Source organism: Hetaerina americana, unplaced genomic scaffold (assembly GCF_022747635.1).
Source record: "Hetaerina americana unplaced genomic scaffold, ioHetAmer1.1.p SCAF_1, whole genome shotgun sequence".
Classification (NCBI taxonomy): Eukaryota; Metazoa; Arthropoda; class Insecta; order Odonata; family Calopterygidae; genus Hetaerina; species Hetaerina americana.
The window spans coordinates 51,956,737-51,984,706 of record NW_027286069.1 but is presented as its reverse complement, the minus strand read 5'-3'; the positions used below and the strand labels follow the sequence as shown (position 1 = coordinate 51,984,706).

General features: G+C 34.1%; 1 protein-coding gene across 1 annotated transcript; it reads left to right on the top strand.

Moving 5' to 3' along the window:
- The first annotated feature begins 75 nt into the window (after positions 1-75).
- Faa (fumarylacetoacetate hydrolase) lies at positions 76-23,768 on the top strand. Its single transcript, XM_071589804.1, has 9 exons — positions 76-343; positions 611-721; positions 4,787-4,908; positions 5,759-5,899; positions 6,389-6,642; positions 10,077-10,283; positions 18,422-18,570; positions 20,385-20,502; positions 21,893-23,768. Exons 1-9 carry the CDS (start codon positions 260-262, stop codon positions 21,967-21,969), a joined length of 1,263 nt encoding a protein of 420 aa, XP_071445905.1. The 5' UTR covers positions 76-259; the 3' UTR covers positions 21,970-23,768.
- The last annotated feature ends 4,202 nt before the right edge of the window (positions 23,769-27,970 follow it).

Genomic DNA, 27,970 nt, shown 5'->3' with positions numbered 1-27,970 from the left:
TTTAAATTAGAAGTGATATTAATATGCCTTCAGATGTATGTAACATGTTGGAATAATGAAATTAAACTACAACTTTATTAAAATTATATGATTTATCTCGAAATACTTTATTGTCATCATAGAGGAGAGCAAAAATTCACCAATGTCCATTATTGGTGACAACGTCGCAGATTGCCCCGAGGCACAAGGTCACACGGATTCTTCCATTTTATATAAACCGATACAGTTACCGGTCATCTTCTTGCCTCCCAAATAAACAATGAATTCCTTTGTTAAATACTCCTCAGATTGTGAGTTTCCTTTGGAAAATCTACCATATGGTGTTTTTTCTTCTGCCGACAATGTAAGTTCTTGATTTTACTGTTTATAATGAAAATTAATAATCCTAGACCATAAAAGTTCTTCCCTGCCAAGGTCACTAGGATTGCTCGTATCATCTACGCACAATACAATTTATGTGAACTTGTGAAACTTTCTTTCCAAAAAAGTTACGTTATGGAGCCTAACTTCAGTGTTTTTCAGAAGCAATAACCCCTGAATGATTGTAAATCCGGGAATATTCATTTTATGATAAATTTAATACATATTCCATGTTAATGGCTTTCTTCAGGCTAACCATCGAATAGGTGTCGCCATTGGTGATCATGTCTTGGATTTGAGCGTTATATCACACCTGTTTGATGGTCCTCTTCTAAGACAGAATCAGCATGTGTTTAAACAGGTTGGTAGAAATGATTCATAAGCTTATGCCTTCTTCTGATGCTTTGATAATTGCTAGCGATGAAATGAAAACACCAGGTATTGACATATTTATGTCAGCATTTATATTGTTAGACTTCATTTTATGGGACACAATGCCATTGTGCCACATTTTAGAGGAAGAAAATTTCTTGTTATTAAACAACTTACACAAAGTAATTTCTATGATTAGTCCATTTAAACTCTCTCTTTCCCCTTAAAATTTGCCCACAAATAGTTCCTTTAATAGTCCTGACACCTAGACAAAATTGATGTAAATTATTTTGTTTTTATGACGAAACCATGCAGAACCAGCTTATGGTGAATAAAGAAATGAATGAATAAATACATTAGTTGGGATACCGAGCTCTTGAGTTCCTTGGCACCTCTTGTTAAGGTTGGGCAATACTGCGGTCTCTCCACACTAAAATCCTGCTTACCCCAATAGTGTAATAAAACACCAACGTCATTTTATTTGAAAGCTCTTCAGAAAAATTAAAATATTTGTACTATCCAGTTTAAAAAAATGTGCATTTCTTCCAAAGAATACATTTTCTCGATTTTGTGAAATAATGCATAGCAAATAGTTACTTTTACTAGCATAATCTTTCCTTTTCAATGATTTTCATCCCACATTACTGCATTTTATCTAGTAGTTGATGGCTTTCTTAAAAAAGAACTAAGTGGATTATTTATCCTAATTGAAATATTAGATGGTTCTAAAACTAATGTATTGAAAATATGTAATACAATTATACAAGAATACTCAACTTGTGTGCAATGCTCTTCTTCTAAGCTTTCAGAACCTGAAAACATGATCGTTCAAGAAGTGAAAAATGATAAATCTAATTCAATAATCCTAATAATTGTTTCCATTCAAATTTTGCGCATCTGGAGGCCATGCAATTTGCATTTGTCAAGCACTGTAAGAATGGAATTGTTTAGTAAAACAGTGTCAGTCTTTCAATCACCATTTAATGCCCCTAAGTTAAAAGGCTGGTGGGGTAAATTTCAGCTTGTGTTGATACAGGTACACAGGCTACCAGAGTAGCAGTATTTTTTTTGGTAGACTACCATGTAAGGTAGGTTTTGGATGGACATAGACTGGGTACTGCTTCACTTTCAAGCCTCATCTAACTGGGCAAGACCTGACACTCTGCACCACATTATACCCTTCTTCAATTCCAGTTATTTTTGTCTCTCTTAATTCCTCTCTTCATGTCCTTCCTTTTCCTCCCCCTACCTTGCTTGCCTAGCAATCTCTCTGCTATCATTTTTCAACATTCCAATTGCCTATCCAAAGGTTCTCATCAAAATTTCCTGGCTCCTTTAGATTTCTTTGAATAACCCTCTCTCCTTCCCCACTATGCTTACTACTTTTTGTTTGTTTTCCTTCCCACCCATTTTACCTTTTCCATCTTTCTTCTGAAACAGATCTCAAAAACCTCTAATCTACTTTAATCATCTTGTTTCAATGGCCAAGTTACCATCATGTACAAAACCATCTTCCATATCAAAGTTTTTCTTAATTTTTTTTCTTAACATTAACATGCTCGCGCCTATGTGGAAGCTCTTCTGCCTAGTTCATTCTTCTTCTAAAAGTTGTACTACTCAGCCCAACTTAGTTGAAAACACTTCCAAGATAGGTTATCTGCACCACCTACTATAGTGTCTGGCTTCCTATTTTAATATTTAACTTTGCTATTCACTCTGTTTAACTACTCATTACCTTTGTATAGAGTATACTGTTCACAGCAGTATTCTCATCCAGTGTTATTACTAATCAAATCACTTTTTTTAATCACTCTGTTCATAATGAAACTGCGCTGAAAACTGGTATATGCCTTCAATTATGTGCTTTTAATTGCATATTTCTGATGGTGAGGATCAAATATAGAAAAAAATATTGTAATTGCATATCTGTTTTCACCAAAATCGTTCTAAAGCTCTTAAGAAGATTATCCCATCATGAAATGAGGTCTGAATAAATTCATTAATGGAAGCTAGATATTAAAGTAAGGGAGTATGTGAAATTTGTAGTCTTTTAATCTCATAAATGAAAATGTTTACCATTAAAAAATATCCTGTTATTATTAGGTTTCTTACCATTACATTCTAGTTTAATGCATAGTCACAGGCTCATGTAAAGTTGTAAAAATGTTAAGACACCAATGTGAATTGGTACTCTGCATCCAAGTGATTACCAATAGGAGCAAGCTTGTTTTACTTTTCCGTACAGTATAGAAAGGGGTTTACTTATTTCGTTGGCCTTCCTAAGCATGATCACAAGATTCATGCTGTGCCTGCCATCTCATCACCAAGATCAGTGTTATTGGGCATGCTCCAAACCAGGAACCATGAACACCTTGAGTCTATCTTATCACATGTGGCAAGGAGTCTACTACTGCTCACAAAAGAATAAAGAACTATCTAGCCTCGCTCATAGATTTAAGTTTAATTCCTTTTTCTAATTTTAACAGGTAAAAATCAATATTTCCTGATGATCAAATTTTTTAGTACCTTAAATTTGTGAATTTAAGGTAATCTACCTTATGTATTTTTACCATTCCCAAATGATTGAGTGTGATAGGAAACTTGCGCTCCTTGAGGGATGAAAGTTATATTATAGATTATTATTATGACTGAAAACAAGATAATAAGTCCAAAATAAGACAATGTTAAATGATAGATGAATATTAAACGATAGAAATAATGGAGTTCTGAATCAGCATGTGAATATGAAATTTGGCATGTGCATATCAAATGGCAATGTGGAAGCTTAAAACATATTTCTCCACATCATTATTATAATTTTAGTACATCATTTTTGAGGGAGAGAGTGTTCCATGTTAGTTTTTCTCTTCAGAGGCTTCAGCTCTGTGCAGCTAACCTTTAATAGCCCTATACAGATAACTTAAAGAGTCTGTAATACAGAACATCAATTCACTGAATTTTCCCATTGATAATGTTCCCCTTATGTATAACGGGCATCAAGAACTTAGTAGTTATCATGAATTTGTACAGATACCGCGTGCCCTTTTTCTCATAGATTTTGGAGATGAAATAACTGTAATGGTGGCAGATCTGTATAAAATAGAATGGAATTAGAAAGGCATGCTTCTAGACTAATTTATTTTTTGGAGACTCTTTTTTAAATTATTGTGTACATAGGTATGTAAATGTTTGAATTTTTTCAATTTTGATTTTACATAAGGCGCATTGTCATTTTTTTTATCATATAAACATTTTTGTATAGACAACGCGTGCATTATCGATGGGAAAATATGGTAATTGCGGTCTACTCCTTGCAATTGCAACTTGAGTATGCTGATATTTTTTAATGAATTATTACATTACAAGAGCCATATAATTGCAGTGGGTAGTGTTGTGCACTTGTCTATAAGTCATTGGTTAGATTACCAGGAATGCCTCTGGGCACCCTAAGCTCTACCCAAGCTGTGTGATTTTTGTTGGTGTCAATCTTTCTGGGATTCATGGGTGGCGTAGGGAAAAGAATTGGCTTCCCTATTCTTAGGCATGAATTTCACATGATGTTGGGTGAGTTCTTCCCTCACTTCGTAAACCAACCTTCAGGTTGATTACTGTAGTTTTTGAAGTTGCATTACAAAATTTTCTCCCTTTCTTACATGATAGCAGTAGTTCATGTATAATTTTACGTACTGCATATTTTTCTGCTATAGTATAAGGGAACTGGCTCCATTTGCTAAGATGCTAATAATTCAGATTAACAGCTGAAACCAAAGTGAATCATAATAGAAATAGTAAGAGATTTTTACAGATAGAATAGAGACATTTGGGGTGAAGAGATTAATAAAATATTTGATAAGTCTCACAGCACTATTTGGAAATTTGTAAGCCCTTTGTGCCTGCCTGTGGGAATTCTTAATTGAGCCTACCTGGTTAAAAGTATGTTTAGAATTAGGACCAAAATGAAATGTTCACATTTGCCAGATCTTGACTTTTTTTATTTCTTCTGCATTTCTATTTCTAATGCTTGCCTAACCAAATTATTAATTTTTTTGAACAGCCTACTCTTAATGCATTTATGTCCCTTGGCCGTCCATCTTGGCAAGAGGCCAGGGCCACGCTTCAAAGACTTCTTTCTTCAGACTGTACAACACTTCGAGAAGATGCTGTTCTTAGGTCAAAGTAAGTTATTTTAGGTCCTGTTATTAAAATTGCCAATATTGACTGAATCTCTATTCCTTTCTCTCTCTATCCATCTCTTGGTCAAAATTCAATTTTGATCAAGATCAATTAATCTTTGCTCGGAGATTGCATTTTTGTATCTAATCATTTAAGGCTTTGGATGTAATTATGAAAATAAATTTGTATATATTATAGTGCCTGTTGAATTATGTTTAGACTCTAATGGAGATTTCAATTAAAGGTCATTTTTCAGAACTAAAACTAAAGCGTAGGACTTGGCACTACTAGCATGATGAGCAAATGATTGATGATTTATAAAATAATCACCGTCATGGAGCTAGATGAATCCTTATTTGAGTCATTCTCATCAATGATTTATTTTCAATTAAATCTTCACACTTTTTACAGCAGTTTCTGTGGCAAGAATAGTAAGTTATTTATCAACAATTTATGTCTTCTAAAGCCAGGGACAAAATCACTTTGTCACCCCAGAAACCATACATTCGATTCCTCATGTACATTCCTTTCTTATCTATTTATTTTTATATTTCATGAGCCAGTCATTTCTCCTGTTATTCTAGTTCAAAATACTTTCAAGCATAACATTTTCTGTCCTCAAGTTTCCAATTCGTGCAGGTGCTACATAATTTTTATTTTGCATCGTAAATATTTTCTCTTAGGTGTATTGTATTTGTATAGAAACAAGACAGCTCTTGCTGTGCATATGACAATTTTAAAAAATATAAAAAAATGAATGTTCAACATTTAACATTAGAACTTTTGTTTGTTGCATATTTTCATATGATGAGAAAAGGGACAGTTAATTAAATTTATAATGTTCTACTTACAGTGCACTCACTCCTCAGTCTCAAGTTTCAATGCATCTGCCAGCATCAATTGGAGATTACACCGATTTCTATTCTTCTATTCATCATGCGGCTAATGTGGGAACTATGTTCCGAGGGAAGGAAAACGCACTGATGCCCAATTGGTGAGTACTCAAATAATCCCAATGATCTATGTGACATTAGACAATAGAAATTACACCTAACCTCAAAATAATTTTCAGTAGAAAGTTTCCTATCGTTACTTGATTTATGACATTAGCTCTTATCTATGATATGATAATTTGTTCCATCCATTCATCCATTTTGGATGAATTTTCCAATAAGTGATTGAACCCTTTGAGTTACCCTTCATTTTTGAGTTTTACACTACCCTAATATCAATATTTTGTCTTTCTCTACTTCACCATCAGTGGATTTTGATAACACCCATCATTAATCGTTTATTCAAAAAAGAATATTGAATGGTACCTTTCCAAACTATATAATAAATAGTGCGGAAAAGTACCGTGTATGGTACCTCTTTAAGAGACATCACTCCCATAAATTTGGACCTGAAAGTATTGAATTTATTAATCTTAGATTTCACTGCTATGAGGTGTTCTTTTAAGTAATGCCTCGTGATTCTTTTCCAGGAAGCATCTTCCTGTTGGTTACCATGGACGTGCTTCTTCTGTGGTCGTTTCTGGCACAGATATTCGCCGCCCCTATGGACAAACCCGCCCTTCTGATGATGCACCACCTGTGTTTGGACCTTGTCGTTTAATGGATTTTGAGCTGGAAATGGCATTTTTTGTTGGAGGACCTGGAAATTCATTGGGAACACCAATTCCAGTCGAAAAAGCTCATGAACACATTTTTGGAATGGTCCTCATGAATGATTGGAGTGGTGAGGAAAGTTATCCATTATTTGTTTACATTTATGCCCTTTCTCCTAATTCCTTCTTAGTTATTTCATTGATATTGACACTGATGAATTGTTAGCGAGTGATAAGTAACTAGTCTTTTTCAAGGGATAATCATTTTATTACTTCCTAGAATAATCTCACTCAGTCTTAGGCGTGAATGGCAGTCATATCAGATTCTTCAAGCCAGAAGATAATCAAAGTTAGCATAATTGAAATGAGGACAAAGCACATGTCAGTTATTCCAAACACCTATCCTGGCCACCTTTAGTGCCTAGTAATGCCTTGTTGTCATTGTAGCCCATAATCAGAAACCTGTCTGGATACTCAAATCAGGATTCATATCCATCAGTAGGCAGTAATAGATAATGAGTATTAGTAGGGATTTCCCATTTGGCTTTTCAACTTCTAGGCTAATGAAATGGGTGTGGATAGAGGGGGGCTTGTGATGAAATAAAGGTGGTCAGGGAGCTGATAAAGTCAGGAAGGTAATCAAGCATTTGTTTGCCAGATTTACAGGGATTGCTATGTGTATTATGGTGGATCAATGTGTAAAACATGGAGGGATTATTAACAACAATAAAAATGGAAGTAATGTAAATTTAAAGAAATATGTAAAGAAAGGATGAATGAAGAAGAAGATGGAGCACAGTATGGTTCCACAACCAGGAGCCAATTTCTCAAAGATAAAAATTAATGAATAAGCCCTCTGAATAGTCTTTAAGGGTAATATTAAAATTTCAAATACACATACTGTGTAATGTAGGCAAGTATCATGTGCCTCACCATTTACTATCAGTAGACTCCATAAGTGCAAATTACTAGGACTTGTAAATTGATTTGTAACTTTGAGAAATAAGGTTAAGGTCTTTGAGTAAGGGGAGTGTGAATGAAAAGATTTTGAGGGAATTGAGATGGTGCGGTGGCTAACTTACTGGCTGGATCTGGATTCACTGAGAGGATCTGGATTCGAATCGTGGAGATGGCAGATCTGTTTCAGTGGGATCCCGATTTCTACTTGAGTTGGTTTGTGAAGAGCACTTTGAATGTGTATGCCATCCATCAGATGGGGCATTAAACTGAGGATCCCTTGGTGCCTTTTGTTAAGAATTGGCTTATGATGATGCCGGGTTCCTCTTAACCTTTTCTCCTTTCCCATCCATCCCTAATGGCACAAATGACCTTAGCTGTTGGTCACCTCCCCTAAAACTACTGATACTAAATCTTAAAAGATTATGAGACTTGGTTGAGAAATAATGGAGGAAATATGTTTAATGGAATGAAAACCAAGTGAAGTTGTATTGTAGGGGTGAAAGAGGGAAAGTTATTGGGAAAAATTCAAATTAGGAAGAAAATTGGGGGAGGAAATATTGAAAGGAATTAGGATATTGGAGTCAATGGAAGAAGGAAGAATGTTGGGTGAGGATGGAAGAGACTATGATTTATGGAAGGTAAGAAGAATGCTGTAGATTATGAAGAACTGAAGAAGGAAATAATTCAGAGTGAAACAGACTTTAGGCCTGCTTCAAAGTTAATAATAATGTGTGCTAGTATTCAAGGGCTATCCAAAATCATATCTAACTACCTAAGTGAGGTGACAATGGAAGAGACTATGATTTATGGAAGGTAAGAAGAATGCTGTAGATTATGAAGAACTGAAGAAGGAAATAATTCAGAGTGAAACAGAGTGTAGACCTGCTTCAAAGTTAATTATAATGTGTGCTAGTATTCAAGGGCTATCCAAAATCATATCTAACTACCTATGGTGTTGAACCATGTCACATAATGGTGAATAAAGAGGAGATGCTCTGTCAAATGTTGTTGCTCTCCTTCCAATTCCAACTATCCATTCCCCCAAAAATGGTGATTTTCTTTACAAATTCGAGAATGATTAGATTAGCTAACCATATAAAATGAATAAACTGTTCTTAACAGCATGCAAATTTTTCAATTTTAATTTTTACCGATGATTAAATTTTGAATTTGATTTACCAATGCAGAAAAATGATTTGCATATTTTATTTACATGGTACATACATTTTCACCTTTATGTAAAAGTTGCATATCATGTAGCCAGAAAGTCAATTTATGGTGCTTCATAGTGCCATTATCAATGTCTTCTTAAGCTCCCTTGCTTTCATTATAACTATTTACTGACTTTTCAATAATTTGGAAATTTAGATCTGAAGTAGTATTAAAGCATACTTAAAAATTTCTTCAAAAATGAGTTAGAGGTTTTCCTCCATGAAGCCCGGACATTACTGACGGAAGAGAGAGCAAACAGTTGGTATTCTAAAGCGCTCCTCCTTTTTAGCTCAATGGAGGACTGGATTCAGTGACAAGCCCCTAAAGTAACAGTCGTTCTGATGTCAGACAAACTATATTTTTGCAGTTCAATGACAATTTTTTCAAAGTGCAACTAAGGAAACATTAATAAAAATACATCAATTAGATCAAATAACATATTTTTAAAATATTGAACTATTAAAGACACATTAGATTTTGTTTTTGTCAAATAAATAAATATGGAATGCTGATCTACTTCACTGATAAGCATTGTGGAAAATAGAAATAAAAATGATTCTGCTCATAATATTTGCCCAAATTTTTGTTTTACACTCAAAAGGAATCTATCTAAGTGTTTCTATAACTGTCCTCAAATATCTATTTCCAGGGATATCTTCTGGTGAAGCTCATGTCATGTAGTATTGTTTCCTAGTAATCACACCTCAGAAACATTTAGTTATTTTATATGTAAATATAATCAATGAAATATTTTATTATTATCCAATGCTAATTTTGCATTAGAATTGTACAATAAATTGTTTCTTCTCTCCAACTGAATGTTCTTAATATGTGCTTTTATCTGATCGCCATCCTCTATGTACTTTCTACTATACAGTGAAGACTACTTTACTATCCCAGTCTGTGTGGCTCTGGTTTCCCACATTGCTCATGTAGTTACAGGTGCACCTTTGCTGCAGAACTCCACAAGAGTCTGCTGGACCCCTTTGGCCTTGCTCTATGATTGTTATGCTAATGCTGGATGATATTTATTTATGATGATGCTGGATGGTTTTTTTGATGCTATGGTCATAAATATTGAATTAGTGTTTTTATTATTAATTTAATTCTTTCCTTAGATATCAATTTCAATTCAAGTTTCCTTGTATTTTTTTATGTGATTCCTTAATTCCTAATAGTGTAAACAGTGAATTACTGGAGGTGAAACTTGAATAAGTATGTTTTGCAAGTCTCACTTCAAATGGATTTCATATGGTGCCCATATGAGTACATGCATGGTGTGAACCTAAGCATACCTGTGGTCCACATAATACATTTATACAGATGATTTTGATCTGATGCCTTTTTGCTTGCTTACTCTTGCTTAGAATAACATGCTCTTTTCTCTTTCCAGCGCGAGATATCCAGAAGTGGGAATATGTACCCTTAGGACCATTCCTTGCCAAGAACTTGGGGACTTCCATTTCCCCATGGGTTGTTACCATGGAAGCATTGGAGGCTTTTAAAGTTGAGAACTTTCCTCAAGATCCTACACCACTTCCCTATCTTGTCCACAGTGACAACTATAACTTTGACATTAATTTGGAAGTGGAAATCAAACGTGAGTATCTGAATATATTTTACACTAATATTACATAACTGCTTTGGGTCATTACCAAGCTACTACTACACTGACTGACCCCGTGCAAAATCAAATTATTTTTAAATTTAGATAAATTCATGCCCTCTATGAATGAATTAGGGTTTTTATTTCTGCGATAACATCTCTGTCCCTGATAAATGTCTTCACTGTATAGAGAACATTAATAAATTTATTTGGCAATTGCAAATGAAATTATATTCCTTCCCTTTTCTGGCTCTTGCTTCCTAAATTCCACTCTTTGTTGCTCATGTACCACACTCCTTAGATTAGTTCCACCCTAAGGCATCCCAAATGATTGAAAGCTTGAGGCACCATCCTCTGTAGTGGTGCTTATCATGGAGAAGCCTCACTCCTTAAAATTCAGTGTTTCAACCCATTCTTTAATTTTTTAAATTAAGTTGAAATAGGTATGAGTAAATTTTCCCTTTTATCCTATACTTCTAGCAGTTTTGAATAGTTTTGTCCTGCCCTGAAATATTGCTATGTTCAATCAAGAACATCTTAGCAAATAACATGCCCATACCACTACTAATATCACTACTGGTCATGTAGAGTTTTAAATTGTTTATTAGTGCATACTCTCTCAATACTAGGGATGTCAGAATATGAAACTACATCAAAATGATGGGGGAAATGTCCTTTTGATGATTGGGAAACTCTTGAGAAAAATGGTGCTTTGCTTCATGAAAGACTGTCATTGCCATCCGGTACGGTAAAGGAATAGTAGTAGTAGAATTAGGGGAGGCAACCAACAGCTGAGGTCATTTGCACCATTAGGGATGGATGGAAAGGGGGAAGGGTGGAGAGAAACCTGGCATATGCATTAGCCCACTCTTCACGAAAGGCGACAAAGGGTTTGCTGTTTAATGTCTTATCTGATTGGCGGCGTACTCACTCAAAGCACTCTTCACGATGCACCTCAAGTAGGGATTGAGATACCACTGAAAAATATCTGCCATCTTCAGGATTCGAACCTAGACCCTAAGGGTGGAAAGTCAGCATGCTAGCCACTGCCTTATGAAAATCCCCAAGGGGTAAGGGAATCTATTAGTGTAAAAGTGGCAACTTTGTTCGCTTGAACATGCATTTCTTTTGCTGGTTAACATTACAGTTTGATTTTATTTTAACGTATGTTACCATCCTGTATGATAGTTATGTTTCTGGAGGCAATAAAACTTTGCTTTCTCACTATGACAAGATATTATCAAGTTTAATTGACTACAAAATCAACTTTTAAAATTTTGGTGTGTAGAGATATATTTTCCCTGTTGACATTTTAAAACTTGACATGTTTGTTGTCCCTGATGATTAAATGTGGCTAATTTGGTTGTTGTAGGTTGTGTGTACCACACTCTGAACAGATTAAAATTTGAAAACTACTTATCACCACATTGTCCCTCCCAGTGTACTACAGCCTTGAATTTGTAGAAGAGCTTGCACATTTTAATGACCTGTAGAGATGTGCTGGCAGGAGCATTGATAATTGCTCATCCATGCAGGATAGGTGCGATCATGTCATAAATAGGTGGAGTGAAGGGCTGCATCTCAATAGGTAATGGATGGAAGCAATACATCAAAGAACTCTACCAAGGTCTTGAGGCCGCTGGAAGAAAACCTCATGATGGACGAGAGTGAAATGGATGATGAAAACCAGTAAAAGACCTTAAGAAAAACAAAGCTCCTGGAGAAGACAAAATCGATGGAGATATCATCAAGGCACTCAGAAACTAAGCCAAGGACAATCTGTACGGAATGGTCAAAGATATCTACATAGACGGAAGACCTCTGGAAGACTTTCAAAGGAGTGTGATGATCGCAATACCAAAGAAGACAAGGACAGAGAAATGTGAGGAACTCCGAACTGTGAATCTTGTGTCTTATGCATCAAAAATACTTAAACAAATAATAAGTTGAAGGATGGAAAGGAAAATTCAAGATAACCTATCAGATAACCAATTTGGCTTTAGGAAGAATAAAGGAATCAGGGAAGCCATAATTTTTCTGAGAATCAAGATAGAGAAAACAATACATATGAACAAGCAACTGTATGTGGCATTCGTGGACTTGGAGAAAGCCTTCGTCCATGTAGAATGGAACAAGATGTTTGAACTGCTGGAAAAACTCGGAATAGATTACAATGACAGAAGAATAACGTATCAGCTATACAAGAAGCAAGTAGCCACAATGCAAATGAGAGATGGAAGCCATATAGAAGCTAAAATTAACAAAGGAGTTAGACAAGGATGCAACCTCTCACCTGCATTTTTCAACATGTACCTGAAGGAGGCAGTATGAGAAGAGCATGGCATTGGATTAAACGGAATCAGGATCAATGGAGAAGAGATAAATATGCTACACTTCACCGATGATATTTCAATGATAGCAGAGAACCAGGAGGATCTTCAAAGGTCACTAAACATATTGGATTAAGTTCTACAAAGATACAAAATGAACATAAACAAGAAGAAGATAAAATCGGAGTATGTGGAAAGACAACTGCTGTGTTCAAAGAAGATAGAACTACAGACGAGGAAACAACACGTGAAAACATTCCTGTGGAGCATGGCACTCTATGGATCAGAAGCATGGACCATCAGAAAAGTAGACCAGAAAAGACTGGAAGCCTTTGAAACCTGGTCCTGCAGGAGGTTGCTTAAGATCAAATGGACGGATAAAATAAGAAATGAAGAAGTATACAGAAGAATAGACAAAGAATGGACCTTATGGCACACCATAGGGAAAAGAAGAACCAGATGGATTGGCCACACCTTGAGGCACAAGGATTCGTGAAAAATATAATAGAAGGATAAATAGAGGAAGGCCAAGGGATAAATACATGGGAGAAATGAAGAAGAAAGTACATTGCAAAAAATACCAGGAAGTAAGCCAATTAGCATCAGATAGGGTGGGATGGAGGGCTGCAGTCAACCAATCTTTGGATTGAACAACCAATCCTCCCCTCATATACAGTTGGCTCTCCTTTTTTTGGGGTGGGAACTGGTACTGATTTAATAAAATATTCAGGCCTTATTCGTTCCTCATAAATGCTGTGAATTAGCCCATAAAAAAACTTTTCCTCATGCTTTTTCCTAAATCCTAAATTTCTCTGCAGGGATACCTGACCCCATGACCTTATTGAAATGAAATGAAATTATTGACTTTGTAATTCCACACATATGATTTAAAAACATTACCCATGTTTTGACGTTGAACGTCATCATCACACCTGATGATGTTCTACGTCGAAACCTTGGTTGTACTTTTAAATAATGTGTGTGGAATTACAAAGTCAATAGTTTCAGTGCATTTCAATATTTTATGAATATTCCATAAAGTTACACCGGAGACAACAAATGCCATAACCTTACTTGATTTCGATTCCCTTAATGCCCTTTCTATCTCACAATCAAGTTTGCCTAGACCTGAGGTATCTCCATCTATGTCAAATTCTATTTCCATGTCAAAACTTGTTGGCCTAATATGTTTACAATATAGTTCCTCTAGCTATTATTTCCATCTCCCTTGGTTTGGTCAATAATATTCCTGCCATATCTCTACTAATGTGCACAGTTTTTCTCCTCTTATTTCCTGAGAATTATTTCTGTACCATGTACCCATTTGTCTCTTCCTTAGTAAACTCTCCATATTCTCATACTGGATCTTATGCCCTATTATTTTCATGCCTCGGATTATTATTTATCTCTAATACTTCCTTCTTCCCAATTTTTTATTCCCAGTAATTCGCTTTTGTTCTATCATCTATCTTTCCCATCATCTAATGTGCAACCCTTGGTTTCCTTTTCCTCTTCGTATTTACCATTCCCATACTTTTGTTTGCAGCTTTTGATATCCCTTTTTTGATATGCTCCTGTCCTTCTTCTGTTGACCCATCACTCTGTCCTTATCCATGGTTTTTATAATGCCGCTTTGTAATCCTTCTGTTTTCTGTCAGTTAAAGCTTATGAATTTCATTTCCTTGTCCATCTTCCCTGTTTAATCCTCTTAAATCAGATCTTGCCCTTCACTGTTACTAAATTATGATCTGAAACTGTATCTGCTCTCAGGAAACTGTACCAATTAATCGTACTGTTCCTGAATCTGTGTCCGTATTATATGCTAGTTGATATCTGAGTCGTTGGACATTTTTCATGCATACCTATGCCTATTGTGATGTTTAAACAAAGTTTTCTTCATGATTCAGCCTGTCTCCTCGAGAGATCTACTGCTTTTTCCACGTTGTCATTCTTTGTTCCTTAACTGTATTTCCCTGACCTCACTATCATTCCTCCCTTTGCCCATCATTGGATTCCAATCCCCCTATGTTATCAAATATTTCCTTCCAGGAACACCCACAAATATTTCCTCAATTTGAATGAATACTCTGTCTATTTCTTCCTCCTTATGGTTTCTTGTTGGCGTGCAGACCTAGTATTGACCAATATTTTGGTTCAGTTTTTACTTCTACTAATAATATTTTATCACTTATCTGCTCTGTTTACTAGGCTTCTATCTGCCTTTTGGTGCAATATTATTGCCACTCCTTCCTAACACTCCCCTCCAATATACATGATTCTATATTTATCACTCCAACAATTCCCCCTATCCTTCCATCTCACCTTGTGCAATTCTAAAATACTGTATCTTAATATTCTGTCTCCATATCCCACTTCATATTTTCTAATTTCCCTGTCCTCAAAATCATTGTAAAATTTCAAGCCCTTATTCTAAGTGGTTAAGTTATTTTCTGTCTTCTCCTCTATTTCTGTCGATTTTGCTTTCCTTGGATTTCGGGTGATGAAAACTGCAGAAGCCTAGTCTCTCTCACTCATGGGCACAACACATGACCCAGTGGATCAAGTCCCTTAGCTGCCAGCATTCAATTCTATACTTGTGCCCATCGTAATTCATGGGATAATTAAGTAGTTTCCTGTTGCCTTCCTCTATAGTGTTTTAATGTGACAACACCAATTAAATGCCAGCCCAACTGGGGTCACAGCAGCCTTTGCAGCTACCTCACTAAAGAGTAGACACTATCCAAACTTTCATTCATGTGGATCTTACCCTTTGATCTAACTGGCATGAGTGATCCTACCAGCCCAGCTCTGGGGGTTATCAAAATGCCCAAACCCTTCCACCATACCAAGAACTATGGGGTGGAATGTTTTACCCATTAAAATTATATAAAATACATTACTTATTAAAGTTGTAAATCCTTTCACATGTAATGCTTAATCAAAAATTGTTGAATGTAGATCTTTATTCAGGTATGCCTTCAAAGCTATCGAAAATTACTCCGAAACTGTGGACTCTTAATTAATTTGTATTGCTTATTTATGCTATTTTGGAGTAATACATAATGACAATCCAATTGAGATATTAATAATAAAAAGTATTACTGATATCAGTCAGAATCCTGTCTCTAGTTCAAGTGTATATAATAATGTAATAAATCTGAAACTATTGGCAAGCTTATTCTCTGAGTCTGGAATTGGCTCTTAGTTGGAATTATTCACAGATCAGAGTATATTAGCTGAATCTGAGGGCCGAAGGTTTGATCCCAATCTCATCAAGCATAGATGTTTTTTTTAGTGTATGATAGTTCTGGTACTATTACCACCAATACCAAACTGATTAGAAATAAGATGGATGTAAATTTTTTAAGTTTTACAGAAACTCAGGGAAATGTTCCAAAACAGTCCACTGCTCATGAAAATAGCGTCCCAGAAACATTGTATCTATATCCCTGTGATCATAAAGGTGTATTAGCCTGCCTTCAGAAGATTTTGGAAAAACCATCTCCAAGGATTGATGGAATACCTGGAAAATTGTTTTCAGAATACAAGGAAATATATAATTGAACCCCTAAATTATTTTCTTAATGAATCCTTGAAATATGAAATATTTTCTGATGAATTAAAATTAGTAAAATCGTTTCAGTATACAAAATAAAGGTGACCAACTGAGATAGAAAGCTATCGACCAATATCTCTTTTATCTCAGTTTGCTAAAATATGTGAGTTCATTTTTTTATTTTTGATAATTAGGGTTTTTTTATAAATTCAAAGTAATCTCTGATTTTGCAATAGGGTTATTGAAAAGGCAAATCTACTGAGTCAGCACTCATGAGTGCTTTCAAGTCCATAACCTGTTCCTTAGATAACCAGAATTAAGTCCTTACTTTGTTTCTGGATTTTACCTATGCCTTTGATCTCATTGACCATCCCTTCCTTCCGAGTAAAGCTGAAGAAGTGGGTGTCAGAGGTATAGCCTTGCAATGACTAAGATCTTATTTATGCGGAAGATCACAAATAGTGAAAATAACATAAAAATCTGTAAAATATACCTCAGATTCCTATCTTAATAGTAAGGGAGTTTGATAGGGCTTAATATTGGGACCTATCTTATTTTTGTTATTTGTTAATGCCCAACCATTAATAAATAAAAAGACCAAAGTATTAATTCCCTAATATTTGCCGATGATTCAAACTATAATTTCTGACAAGAGTAGTCTAAAGCTTCTGATGAAAATTCAATATGTCTTAGGCAGTGTCTGGAACTGGTATTGTAACAACAAACAAATTAAATTGCAAAAATACACAGGTCCTTGTATTTCATTGGGCAATATTGCAAGAGGATATTAATCTAAATGTTAACAATGAAAGAATTATTTGTGTATCCAACCCTAAGTTATTAGATCTACATGTTCAACAAACTGGTGGATGGAATATTCATGTTAATAATCTGTGTTCTAAACTGCACACTGTGATGTATGCTATTTGGTTTCTGCATTATAGTGTCTCTAGAGGTATTTAAACTCTTGCATTAATCTAATTGCATAATATGGCATCATATGGAATAGTGTTCTGGGGATCATCTGTGTGTATGTTGCAAAAAAATATTCTCAATTCAAAAAAATTTAACAGATGTATGCTTGGTGCTGCATGACACCATGTAGGCCCTTATTAAAAAATTAAATGTTCTTACCATTCCATCTATGTATACCTGTATATTTCCCATGTCTGTTTTCATCAAATATAATAATATCTATCTCTTTCGCGCAAATAGCTATATTCACTGTTGTTCAACTAGAAATCATCACAACATTCACACAAGTTGCCATGAATCAGCAATTTTATTTAAAAGCCCAATGGTAATGGGTGTAAGAATTTATAACATTAACACACTCTTTGAGAATGAGTGATAAATTATGCAATTTCAAATTGAAACTTGGGGAATCTAATGAAGTGTTATTATTCATTGAATGAATTTTTGAATGATATGTAGTTATAATGAATTGTATTTTGCAGTACACACTTCAATGTATATGCTCTTATTTAAGCATTTTGATAGTGTCAATGTATCTGTATTTTGTTCTTTGTATTTGATGACTCCTATACCTACACGATATTTATGGTCATTGGACAATAAAATATTGTTATTATTTTTGGTAAGACTTGATGTTAGTTCTCAGTTCAGAATTAAATAACCCATTAGACCTACTTAAAATAAATTAAAACTTTAAGTATTGAATAAAAGTTTGTGATATCGATATAGGAGGTTAAATATTTTGCCAGGAACTTGTTTTTTCACAGCAATTGAATTGAGTGTATTCATGCAGTTCCTCGCCAAACTTAATTAAGAAGTTAGGACACCCTAGCCTTGAAAAGACTGGGAGTTGATCATTTTTTTAGTCAAATGTGGTGTTTTTTCACTATTACTCCTACTTAAACAATTAGAATAATGTCATGAGGAGGCCAATGGACATGTAAATTTTCAATTTGCCTATTATATGTCTTGAGTCACAAGGAAAGCAACCACATCGTAAATAGAAAGGCATAGGGAACAAGTTTTTATGCATCATTTATCCATTAAAAAAGGTAATTCCATCTGTTAGTAACTGCCAGTGAATGAATGAGCTGATAACATTGCTCCAATAAAGGCCTATGCAAAAACAGTGCTGCTTCAATTTTTACTCATGCCTTTTGTGTTACGTGAATGAAACAATTAGAGTGCTAGTTTTTTTCAGAACTTTTATACAAACGAGGACTTACAACTATGGTAGAATCTAATTTAGCAATTTTTTGTAATTTTTGAAGCTGCGGGTGCTGCAGTTGGAACAACAGTATGCAGGTCTAACTTCCGGCACCTTTACTGGACACCAAAGCAGCAACTTGCTCATCATACCGTAACAGGATGCAATTTAAGGCCAGGTGACCTTCTAGCTTCTGGAACCATTAGTGGGGAGGTAAGTGATTTGGGGGACAAATGTACATACTTCTTGCTAAAACAAAATCTATTTTAAAATATTTTTGTTACCAATTGATATGGTGGTGTTAATTTTGTGATCAAATTTCCCATATCTTTAACAAGCATTGAAGGCAACACTTGATTTTTTGGTAAGGATATCAGATTTACTTTGCTTTACATTTGTAATGGAGATATTATCATTCCTTATGATCATCTTATTTGTCTGGCTCTTCATTCTCAATAAAAGTAATTCTTGTATTGTTTTATCCTATAATATTAAGGGTCATGTTTAGAATGTGGTGAAGGTGCTCAGTTTTCTTGAATCTGGAAATCTGGCAGCCAAATTCACACCACTTGACATCACAATCCACTCGGTACAATTTTCTCTTCCAATTAACTTCATTCCTATAAAGGCATCTTCAGTTTCTCATCTTAGCCTAAAACTCCTGCATCCTCTCCTCTGTGATGAATTCCACTGGACTACATGGCATGAGATTACTTTTTATGGCACAATGCAATGCTTCCTTGTTCTTTCCTTCATCCTTTTCAGTATTCTCCTCTTCCTAATACTTTCATTTTCTGACATCTTCTATCCTATTCCATTTCTCAAGCAATGCCTAAACTGATACTCAAATGTGAGGTAGAAGAATTAAAAAAAATATTCAAACATTACTTCTAATAGCAATAAATATTCCTTACCGTTTTAATTATGCTTTGCATTCCCCGTAATTTACATAGGTAATAGAGAGAAATAAGTTAAAAATGTCAGTTTCTATTTTACACAAAGATCCTGCTACCTAATTAAACACGTATCCTGGTGGCTATCACCATGACATCCACATTTGAATTATTTCTGCTCTGGTCATTAGACATTTTGCGGTGTAGAAAATTGATCTTTTTATTTGTAATAAGTGGATCCAAGGTCTAGTTCATTGATATCAGGTTTGCTTTGTGGCAAATCTTGAAATGTATCCTCGTATCCCTGAGGCATTATTCCCCTGTGGGAAATTCCAAAGAAACTGCAGGAGATGCCACAACAGTGATTTCTTCACCCCCATAATATATAATCTATCTCCTGAGGGATATTTGTTAATGGAGCAAGATAATGACTCACACTGATTTTGAAATGGATTCTATGAAATGAATTTCTTTATGCATTAAATGGAAATCTTTTAATAAAAGGAAATAATCACATTTGAACTAATAAGGAATAATATGATAACATTATAATTTAAATAAAGAGCAGTATTAATCAGACCATTTGCTCATTTTTACCAAAAATAGTAATGATGAAAAACTAAAATGGAATAGAACCTAAAACTAAACCACTTTTCTGGGCTTTCAAGTTCCTAGCTACAATAATAATGGATAGGGCAGCACTTTTTGATTGTATGTAGTAAATTAATAAAGTTGGTAATTAAGTTTATCCATGCTAGTTAAAAACACATTTAGAATTTTGGTTGACAATTAGACGGAGAGTCATGATCACTTGAACGTGTGCTCCTCACTGATATTTTATTTTTTAAATAGCTACATATGATCATACTTGTTATTTGTGTTTCATTCCCCTTTTTTAATTGGAAGGGAATTTCTAAAAAGATAAAATACTCATTTATATCTGCCTCAGATATTTTAATGATATGTAATATTATCGCTTTATTTTTTTTAATTTTACGATTGAGATTAAATTTGTTAGATGAACACTGAGTCAGCTTAAAGAAATTTTTAAAGATTTCATATGTGAATATTGAAATTTATTATGGCTACAGTAAGTTCTCTGTTTTTTAAATGAAAATATATTGATTCTTTCAGTCATCAGATTCTTTTGGCTCAATGCTTGAATTATGCTGGAAGGGGACAAAAACTGTTCCTCTATCTGACGGAGCGACCAGGAAATTTTTACAAGATGGTGATGAAGTTACAATGAAAGGTAATATTTTATGTATTAATGTGCTAGAAAAAGTGGACATGGGATAAACTCAGGCCCTCTACTGAGTAGAGGGTCGGGGTTCGATTCCTGGGCATGCTTCTCTGGGCACCCTCAGCTTCACCCAAGCTGCGTGATTTGTCAGGTATAAGATCTTCCTGGGAAACCATAGCCAGCACAGGGCAAGGGACTTCCCCCTACCCCGATGTATGAGTTTCCCATGCCCTGGGGCTTAGTATTGCATGAACTCAATAATCACCAATCAAACTGACCTTAGAGTTGATTACTGTGTCTATGGTTTTTTTAAGCTAGAAAGCTCAGAATGTGGTTGCAAATAGGGAACTGGGGAGGCTGGAGAAAAAAATTACTTTCACATGCATTTTGTGTTTAATGTAATAAAACTGCAACATAATGGCTACTTTGAAGACCATTGTTCATGGTCTTAATTTTATTGCATTATTTATTGAATATTAATTGAAAACAGTGTCCATTTTAAATGCTAATGCAAAATAAACTCACAAACCTAATTGATCCAGTATTTTTGTTTAGCCATTTTAGTGTATTTCAGTTTTTTGGTACTATGATATCTTCATACTCTGCACCATTAGGAAAATGCACTTCAATATTTTGTCACTTTTTATTCTGTTTGCAGTACAGCAGGTGAACTGTTTTGGAGTGATATTTATTTAACGTACTACCATGCAGATAGCATATACCTGAGGCCGGAATCTCAAACCTTCATACTTCTAAAGTGGAATTCTTCTGAGCCACAGTTTCACTTTAAGAATCATATATCTAGTGATTTTAGTAACACACCTAATCTTTAATTCATTGATAGGAGAGGAATTGACTTTTAAATCCAAAAATTAATTCTGCTGCATTGCAAATCCACGTTAAAGTAATTAAGTACCAATTTCTTATTCACAGCCAGTGACAAAGATATTAGTATTTCCAAAAATTATATTATTCTGAGTCTAAGCAACTGACAGAAAAGCTATTATGTGATGTGGTTGTTTTCTCATTTTTCAACCCTCCTTTTGATGAACCCGTGTCTTTAATGGTGCCGTGGATTTTTCTGAAATATTTCACATCAAAGCAATGTTTGTATGAATATATTAATTGAAAGTGAGGAATTACTGACGATCAAGAATATTAGTGTTTATAGAAAAAAAATAAATGATGGATTTACCAGCATGTGGTGAAAAAGCTTGCAAAAATATTACAGACAACAAAAAATTAAGATTTTTCGTAATTTATTATGTCTTTAGAGAAAAATTATCTAAATGCAGCTTATTTTTAATTTAAACAATTTCATATAAAATTTGCTCAGCCAATATTCTATTAGTGGCTTAGTCTTGGTGCAAAACTCTGAAATTATTTTCTTAATTTTCAGGATTCTGTCAAGGGAATGGTTATAGAGTTGGATTTGGGACTTGCAGTGGAAAATTACTTCCTGCACATCCACTGTAAAATTTTCTTGGTTATCAATTAAGCTGGACTCAAAGGCAATGGATATAATCATAATGAGCATTGATATATGCAGTTTATACCAGAATATTTTTACTTTATGATGAAGTGTATTTTTATGGTGGAGGATTTTTTTATTCATATATTATCATTACCCAAAAAATATCACCTTTACCTCTGATTACATGCCTGTTAGGCCATTAAGTAAATGGTTTATTTGAATAATTCTCCGAGGTCCATAAACTCATTGAACATCTATAAATATAACAGATTTTATCTGTTTCATTTCTGATTAAACTTTACGATAAAATTGGAAAGGTTACCGATAAGTAAAGTCAAAGAGGAGTTAAATATCAAAACTTTATCCATACTTGATATGTGTTAATTCACTACATAATGAAAAAGATGCATAGAAGATGATTCTTCATGCTTCATTTTTCAGATAATAAGATTTTATCATCATGGTTTTACTTGTATGCTATTTTAATTTTGATGTAATAACTAAGTTTCTCAGCAAAAAATGACTTTCATTGAAATGTATTGTACTGAATTGTTTTTATTTACATTTTTTGTCTTTTGCATAAGTGTATGCATTACTAAATATTTAGTTCAATATAAATCAGAGAGCTGGTTAATTAAAAATTAGAGGGTGATGCATTGATTTAAAAGTCTCCTCTTGTCTTCCTTGTGAAAACAATGCAACTTTATAAATGAAGATAGGTATCCCCTCTTTGACCCTGCAGGGTATCCTACCTGCATCTAGGGCATGCCTCTAAAATTAAAATCGCCTCCTAATTATTCCAACTAAGGCCTTAGGTACTTGGGTCATCAGTAATTCTGAATTGCGGAGATTTTAGAAAAAAATCATGTTGTGTTCAGATAAATTTTGTATCTTAAACTCACTTCTAGTGAAGAAGAGAAATAAGTCTGATTATGCTTGCTGATGTATGTACTTATAGTTTAGGTTAATGTTACAAGTACGTAATGGCATTCTCTCATACCAAATCATAATCATAGTGCTCAATGAGAATAATCAAAATGTCAGCCCAGTCATTCATTTGGGTCACTTTCACAGTCATCCACCCAAAGGTTTTAATCTTGCCACAGGCATGGATATTGTGATGTCGCACATGATTTTTATGGGTGAAGTTAATGGTGCATTATGAGCACCCCAGTCAGAGCACCTTGGGAACTCATTTATTACTATAATAATCAATATATGTGTTAAATGTATTTACTATGATTTCTTACATGCATGTACCACATGTATATGAATTCTATGTTGAATATTGATGAACTTTTCCAGTTATGCAATTGTTTATTTTCTCATTACATACTGTGATCAAAATTAAGCCTTTGTACTTGCCCATCTATTTTTGTGAAACCTTCAGAAAAATGAATGTATATTTTTTTTTAAAACATGTCAGTGCAGTTACTCTGATGACATTGACAATTAAATACAATAATGATTGAAACTGGTGCGTGTTGGTGAACACCTTTTCTCTGCAGCACATACAGTCAACATTTGGGTGTAATTACAAGATGTGTACCTATTTGATTCCGTCCAGTCAAAATTTTAAACTTTATATACTCTTGATAGGTATTGAAATAATTTTCTTGTTATTATAGACATATGTCGATGCATTTGTCTTGGTTGATTGTAATATTGCTGTTATTTGTTGTTTTGAAAAGTCATTTTGTGATATGAGGAAACTATGAAGTTTTTTGTAGCATCTACTGAATTTTATAAGAATAAATACTGAAATTAAAACATTGAATGGAATTTGTTTTTTTTAAGCTTGACTTTGTGCAACTTGTCCTAATGGAAAGAACAATGCAGCTTTGTTAATTGCACTCAATGTTTAATTTTTGATTCTTTTCTTATTTTGATTCCATCCAGTCTTAATGAGTATCATTTTGGTCATGCATAAGGGATGCATTGAAGAGAAAAGGCGTGATGCTCTATCTATTTATATTGAATATTTTATACATTATGAATGATAATTTTGATATGACCAATTAGAAAAATTGATATTTGTCCTCATCTTTAGCATTAATAAATAATTTATATGATATTTGAACTAAATGACTCTTTAAGTATGTTTTTAATTGTGTAATGAAACTGATTTTATTTTGCATGCTGTCTTATCCAAATTTCACTTATTGAAAAGGGTTCACCTTTGGTTCCTTCTACTTGAAGGAAGCCTTTGCAATATCATTAGCAGATCTAATTTTGAAGGAAGTGATTCCTGTGGTAAATAAAAAAGTTTGTTCTTTAATCAAAAATAATATGCTCCCAGAACTCGGGAGTAATTAAGCCATTTTTTCTCAATTCTACCGAAGAGCTGGTTGAAGTTTTCTAAAGTTTGCATAACCAAGTTACCAAAATGGATGAAATGTTGTGCTACCATCACCTTTGAACAATGCGACATATATGGCACTTGATTATTCAATCATTATTGAGCAGCTTTTGACAAAATTAATGAAAAGTTGTTTGGTCACTTCATTCAGCAACTTCTATTAAATCCTTCGATGTATCTAAAATACTAATATCAAATGCAACAATTCCAGTGTCAAAATCATTCGCCTTGACTGGGATTCAAACCCATATCCCTCAATATGAATGCATTAGTCAATTAAGCCATCAAGGCATCCTCTTGCGCTATGAAATTTTATCAAGGAATCTATTTTCAAATCCAGGGCAAGTCAAATGCTTTTTTACACTTTGGAATTGTTACATTTTAATAGACATTAGCAGATGACTCCGTTACAGCCACTGTCGCCGCATCTCCCACAGTTCTTTGAATTTACTGATGTTAATGTTAAGTTATTGTAGCTATAGAACTTTTCCTTTGCAAATATAATACCATCTCCACAACATCACCTTTCTCATCCCTTCAATGATGTGTCAAAAATGTGATTTCTGGAAACATTGTAACATGTCAAGCAACCAGCACAATCATCATATTATGCCTTTTAAATTGGTTGAAACCCATCCAGTATCATTTGAACATAATTATATGCCTTCAGCGAGATTAACTATGCCTCAATGATTAAAAAAGAATGGGGTTATAAGTGTGAATGGCACTCTGTGATGAACTTCAGGAATGCTTACTCTTTTGAAATATCCATGCCAGAGTGTAAAAAATGCAAGATTGCTTCTTATTAGGATTTGGAAAAAGCAAGCTTTGAAATCACCGATCCTAAATATCGTATTTCTATCATTTTTCCTATCACAGATAAGTAGTTGTCTCATTAATGGGTTTCCTTCATAGTTTCTCTGATCAGTATGAGCCATGTGAAAGGAACTTTCCATTAACATCACCTCTTGTTATATGTATAGCCAAATATCCTGTCAATTGGCATCAGTGAGTGCCCTGGCAATGGGAAAGGTAGACATTGAATAGTCCTGCTAGCTTAACGACTTCTAATTAGGAAATAACTTGATTGGCAACTTATACCCTAAAAAAGCAGAGTTATTAGTTTCAAAAACTGTAAACTAATATGACAGATGAATCATTTGCTGGACTAAATAATGTTCTCTGATTAGTTAACAATTCACCATCAGCAATTTCACCCATGATGATGACGAATTCAAAAGCGTGAATAATTGATCCTGACAATTGAGGAAGGTAAACAAAAACTGTAATTAACTGGTAAATTGAATTGATAACTCATCTTGTATTAAGTCCTACGTCAAGTGAAATCCATACATTAGGGTAATGGCGTTTATTTTCTTTGTTTCAAGGTTTTGCAGGCCAATATGAAACCTAAAATATAAGTTTGGTCAAGTAATCCTACGCCGGGTGGATGGGAGCATACGCTTCATAACACATAAACGAGGCAGCTGAAAAGGACTTTTGGCTCAGTGATGACGAATTTCTGGGATTCGATGATGAATAAGTGCTGACATAGGTGCTAATTTTTTAATGCAGCATTTCAATTTTCTTCGTATTAAGTGTTAACATAAAAATAATTTTATCATTTGTCTGATCCAAGTATTTTTTCAAATTCTGAACTGAAAAATCACAGTACATCTTGTGTGCCGGTATGTCTTTTGGGTCGGGAAAAATGGTACATGAGGGAAGACTAACTTCGCAGATTCCATTAGAATTTTGCATGACCGTGGCTGCATTGAAAAGGAACATCATCACACCTGATGATGTTGCCTTGCACGAAACCATGATTGTACAAGGTAAACATTCTATTGAAATCTGTAAAGTTAGTCTTTCCTCATTTATGCCTAGTATTAAGACTTCCACCAAGTTCTATCTGTAACACTGTCCAATATGGCAAAATAAACACTGTGGAAAGAGCAGAGCAAGGATATGGAGATATTACAAAATGGAGAGTTTGCAAATGAGCACACTATTCTGAAAGGTAGAAGGATTAAAAAAGGGAAAATCTATTTTAACTATTAGAAATGCAAAGGGTAAAATATTTATTGAAGTAGCAGGGGTGAAAGAAGGTTGAGAACTCATCAAATCAGTCAGACTTACAGATGAAGCTTTCGTTAGCCAGTCAGGCAAAAGATTAAAATCATCACTTATTGCATTATAGAATCAACATTACAGGCATAGGATTAGAATTAATCATAAGAAAAGGAAGGGAATGAACGTCTCAAGAAATAGGAAAGCTAAGATAATTAAATTTGGGTGACAATGCGGAACAGGTAGAAAATTTCACTTACAAAGGAAGTGCTTAAGGAGAAGGGCAAAGTGGTCAGGGCATTAAAGGACGAATTGCATTAGGTAGAGAAGCTTTAACAATATGGCAGGAGTTTATGATAGGCAACTTAAGTAATGATTAAAAAAAGACTAGTAAAATCTTTAATGTGAAGCATGCTTCTGTAAAGCTCAGAACTTTGGTAATTGAACCAAGAGGATAGGCATAGATATTGAGATGTGGATGCAGGGAAGAACAAAAAAATTAAATATTATATTTATATATTATAATTATATATAATATAATTATATATAAATATATTAAAATAATTATATATAATAATTATAATTATATATATATATATATATATATATATGTATATATATATGTATATATATATATATATACATACAGGTATATATATATATATATATATATATATATATAATACCGCATAATTATGTATATATATATATATGTGTATATATATATATATATATATATATATATATAAAATGTTGGGAAGACGTGGTGGAGGGAGGGAGGGAGGAAAAATATGTAATTTGGATAGAGTGAAGGGCAGTAGAAAGAATGCAGAACTAGCTCTTGTTATAAAATATACGAGGTTTAGAAATATTTTTTTTGTGTTAGGCTTAAAACAACATCTGTTTGTATTTCTGGGGTCTACATGTTCGACTACTGCTAATAAATAGGTAGTAATGATGATTCGCAAATCTTGCACTCAACAAAATTTCCCAAATATTTTGACCACTTAAATACGCTCAAAAAAAGGAAGCAAAAGTGGATGCAAAAGTTGAAAAGGAGTGATATTTCAAAGGCCCGGATAAAAGGGAGAAAACTGGAGGAGAGGGGAACCAACAGTACTTTTTGATCAAGGAAATAGAAATTATTTCAGCTGGTGAGAAAACTGATATAAATCATTAAAAACCTAATTATCCAAACTCATATAGCAGAAGGTATATCTACCATTATAATTTATATTTACCCTTTTCAAACAACAGGGTAAATAGGGCAAAAACATCGTAAAAATCTTCCTGGAGAAACACGTCGGTAGTTACGAATCTACGAGGGTCATCCGGAAAGTAGTACCCGTTCGTGAAATAAAGACACAAAAGTAAATATTAACAAACATAAAAAATTTTATTTGAAAGAGGATACTTTAAACTACTTCTCAACATAATCTCCAAGCAAATTAAGGCATTTGTCATAACGTGTGACAAGTTTCTGTATTCCTGCTGCATAGTCCTTCGCCGCCAGCTCATTGAGATACGCGAGGGACCCATCTTGCACAAATTTTTGCATAATGCAGATGGTGTTT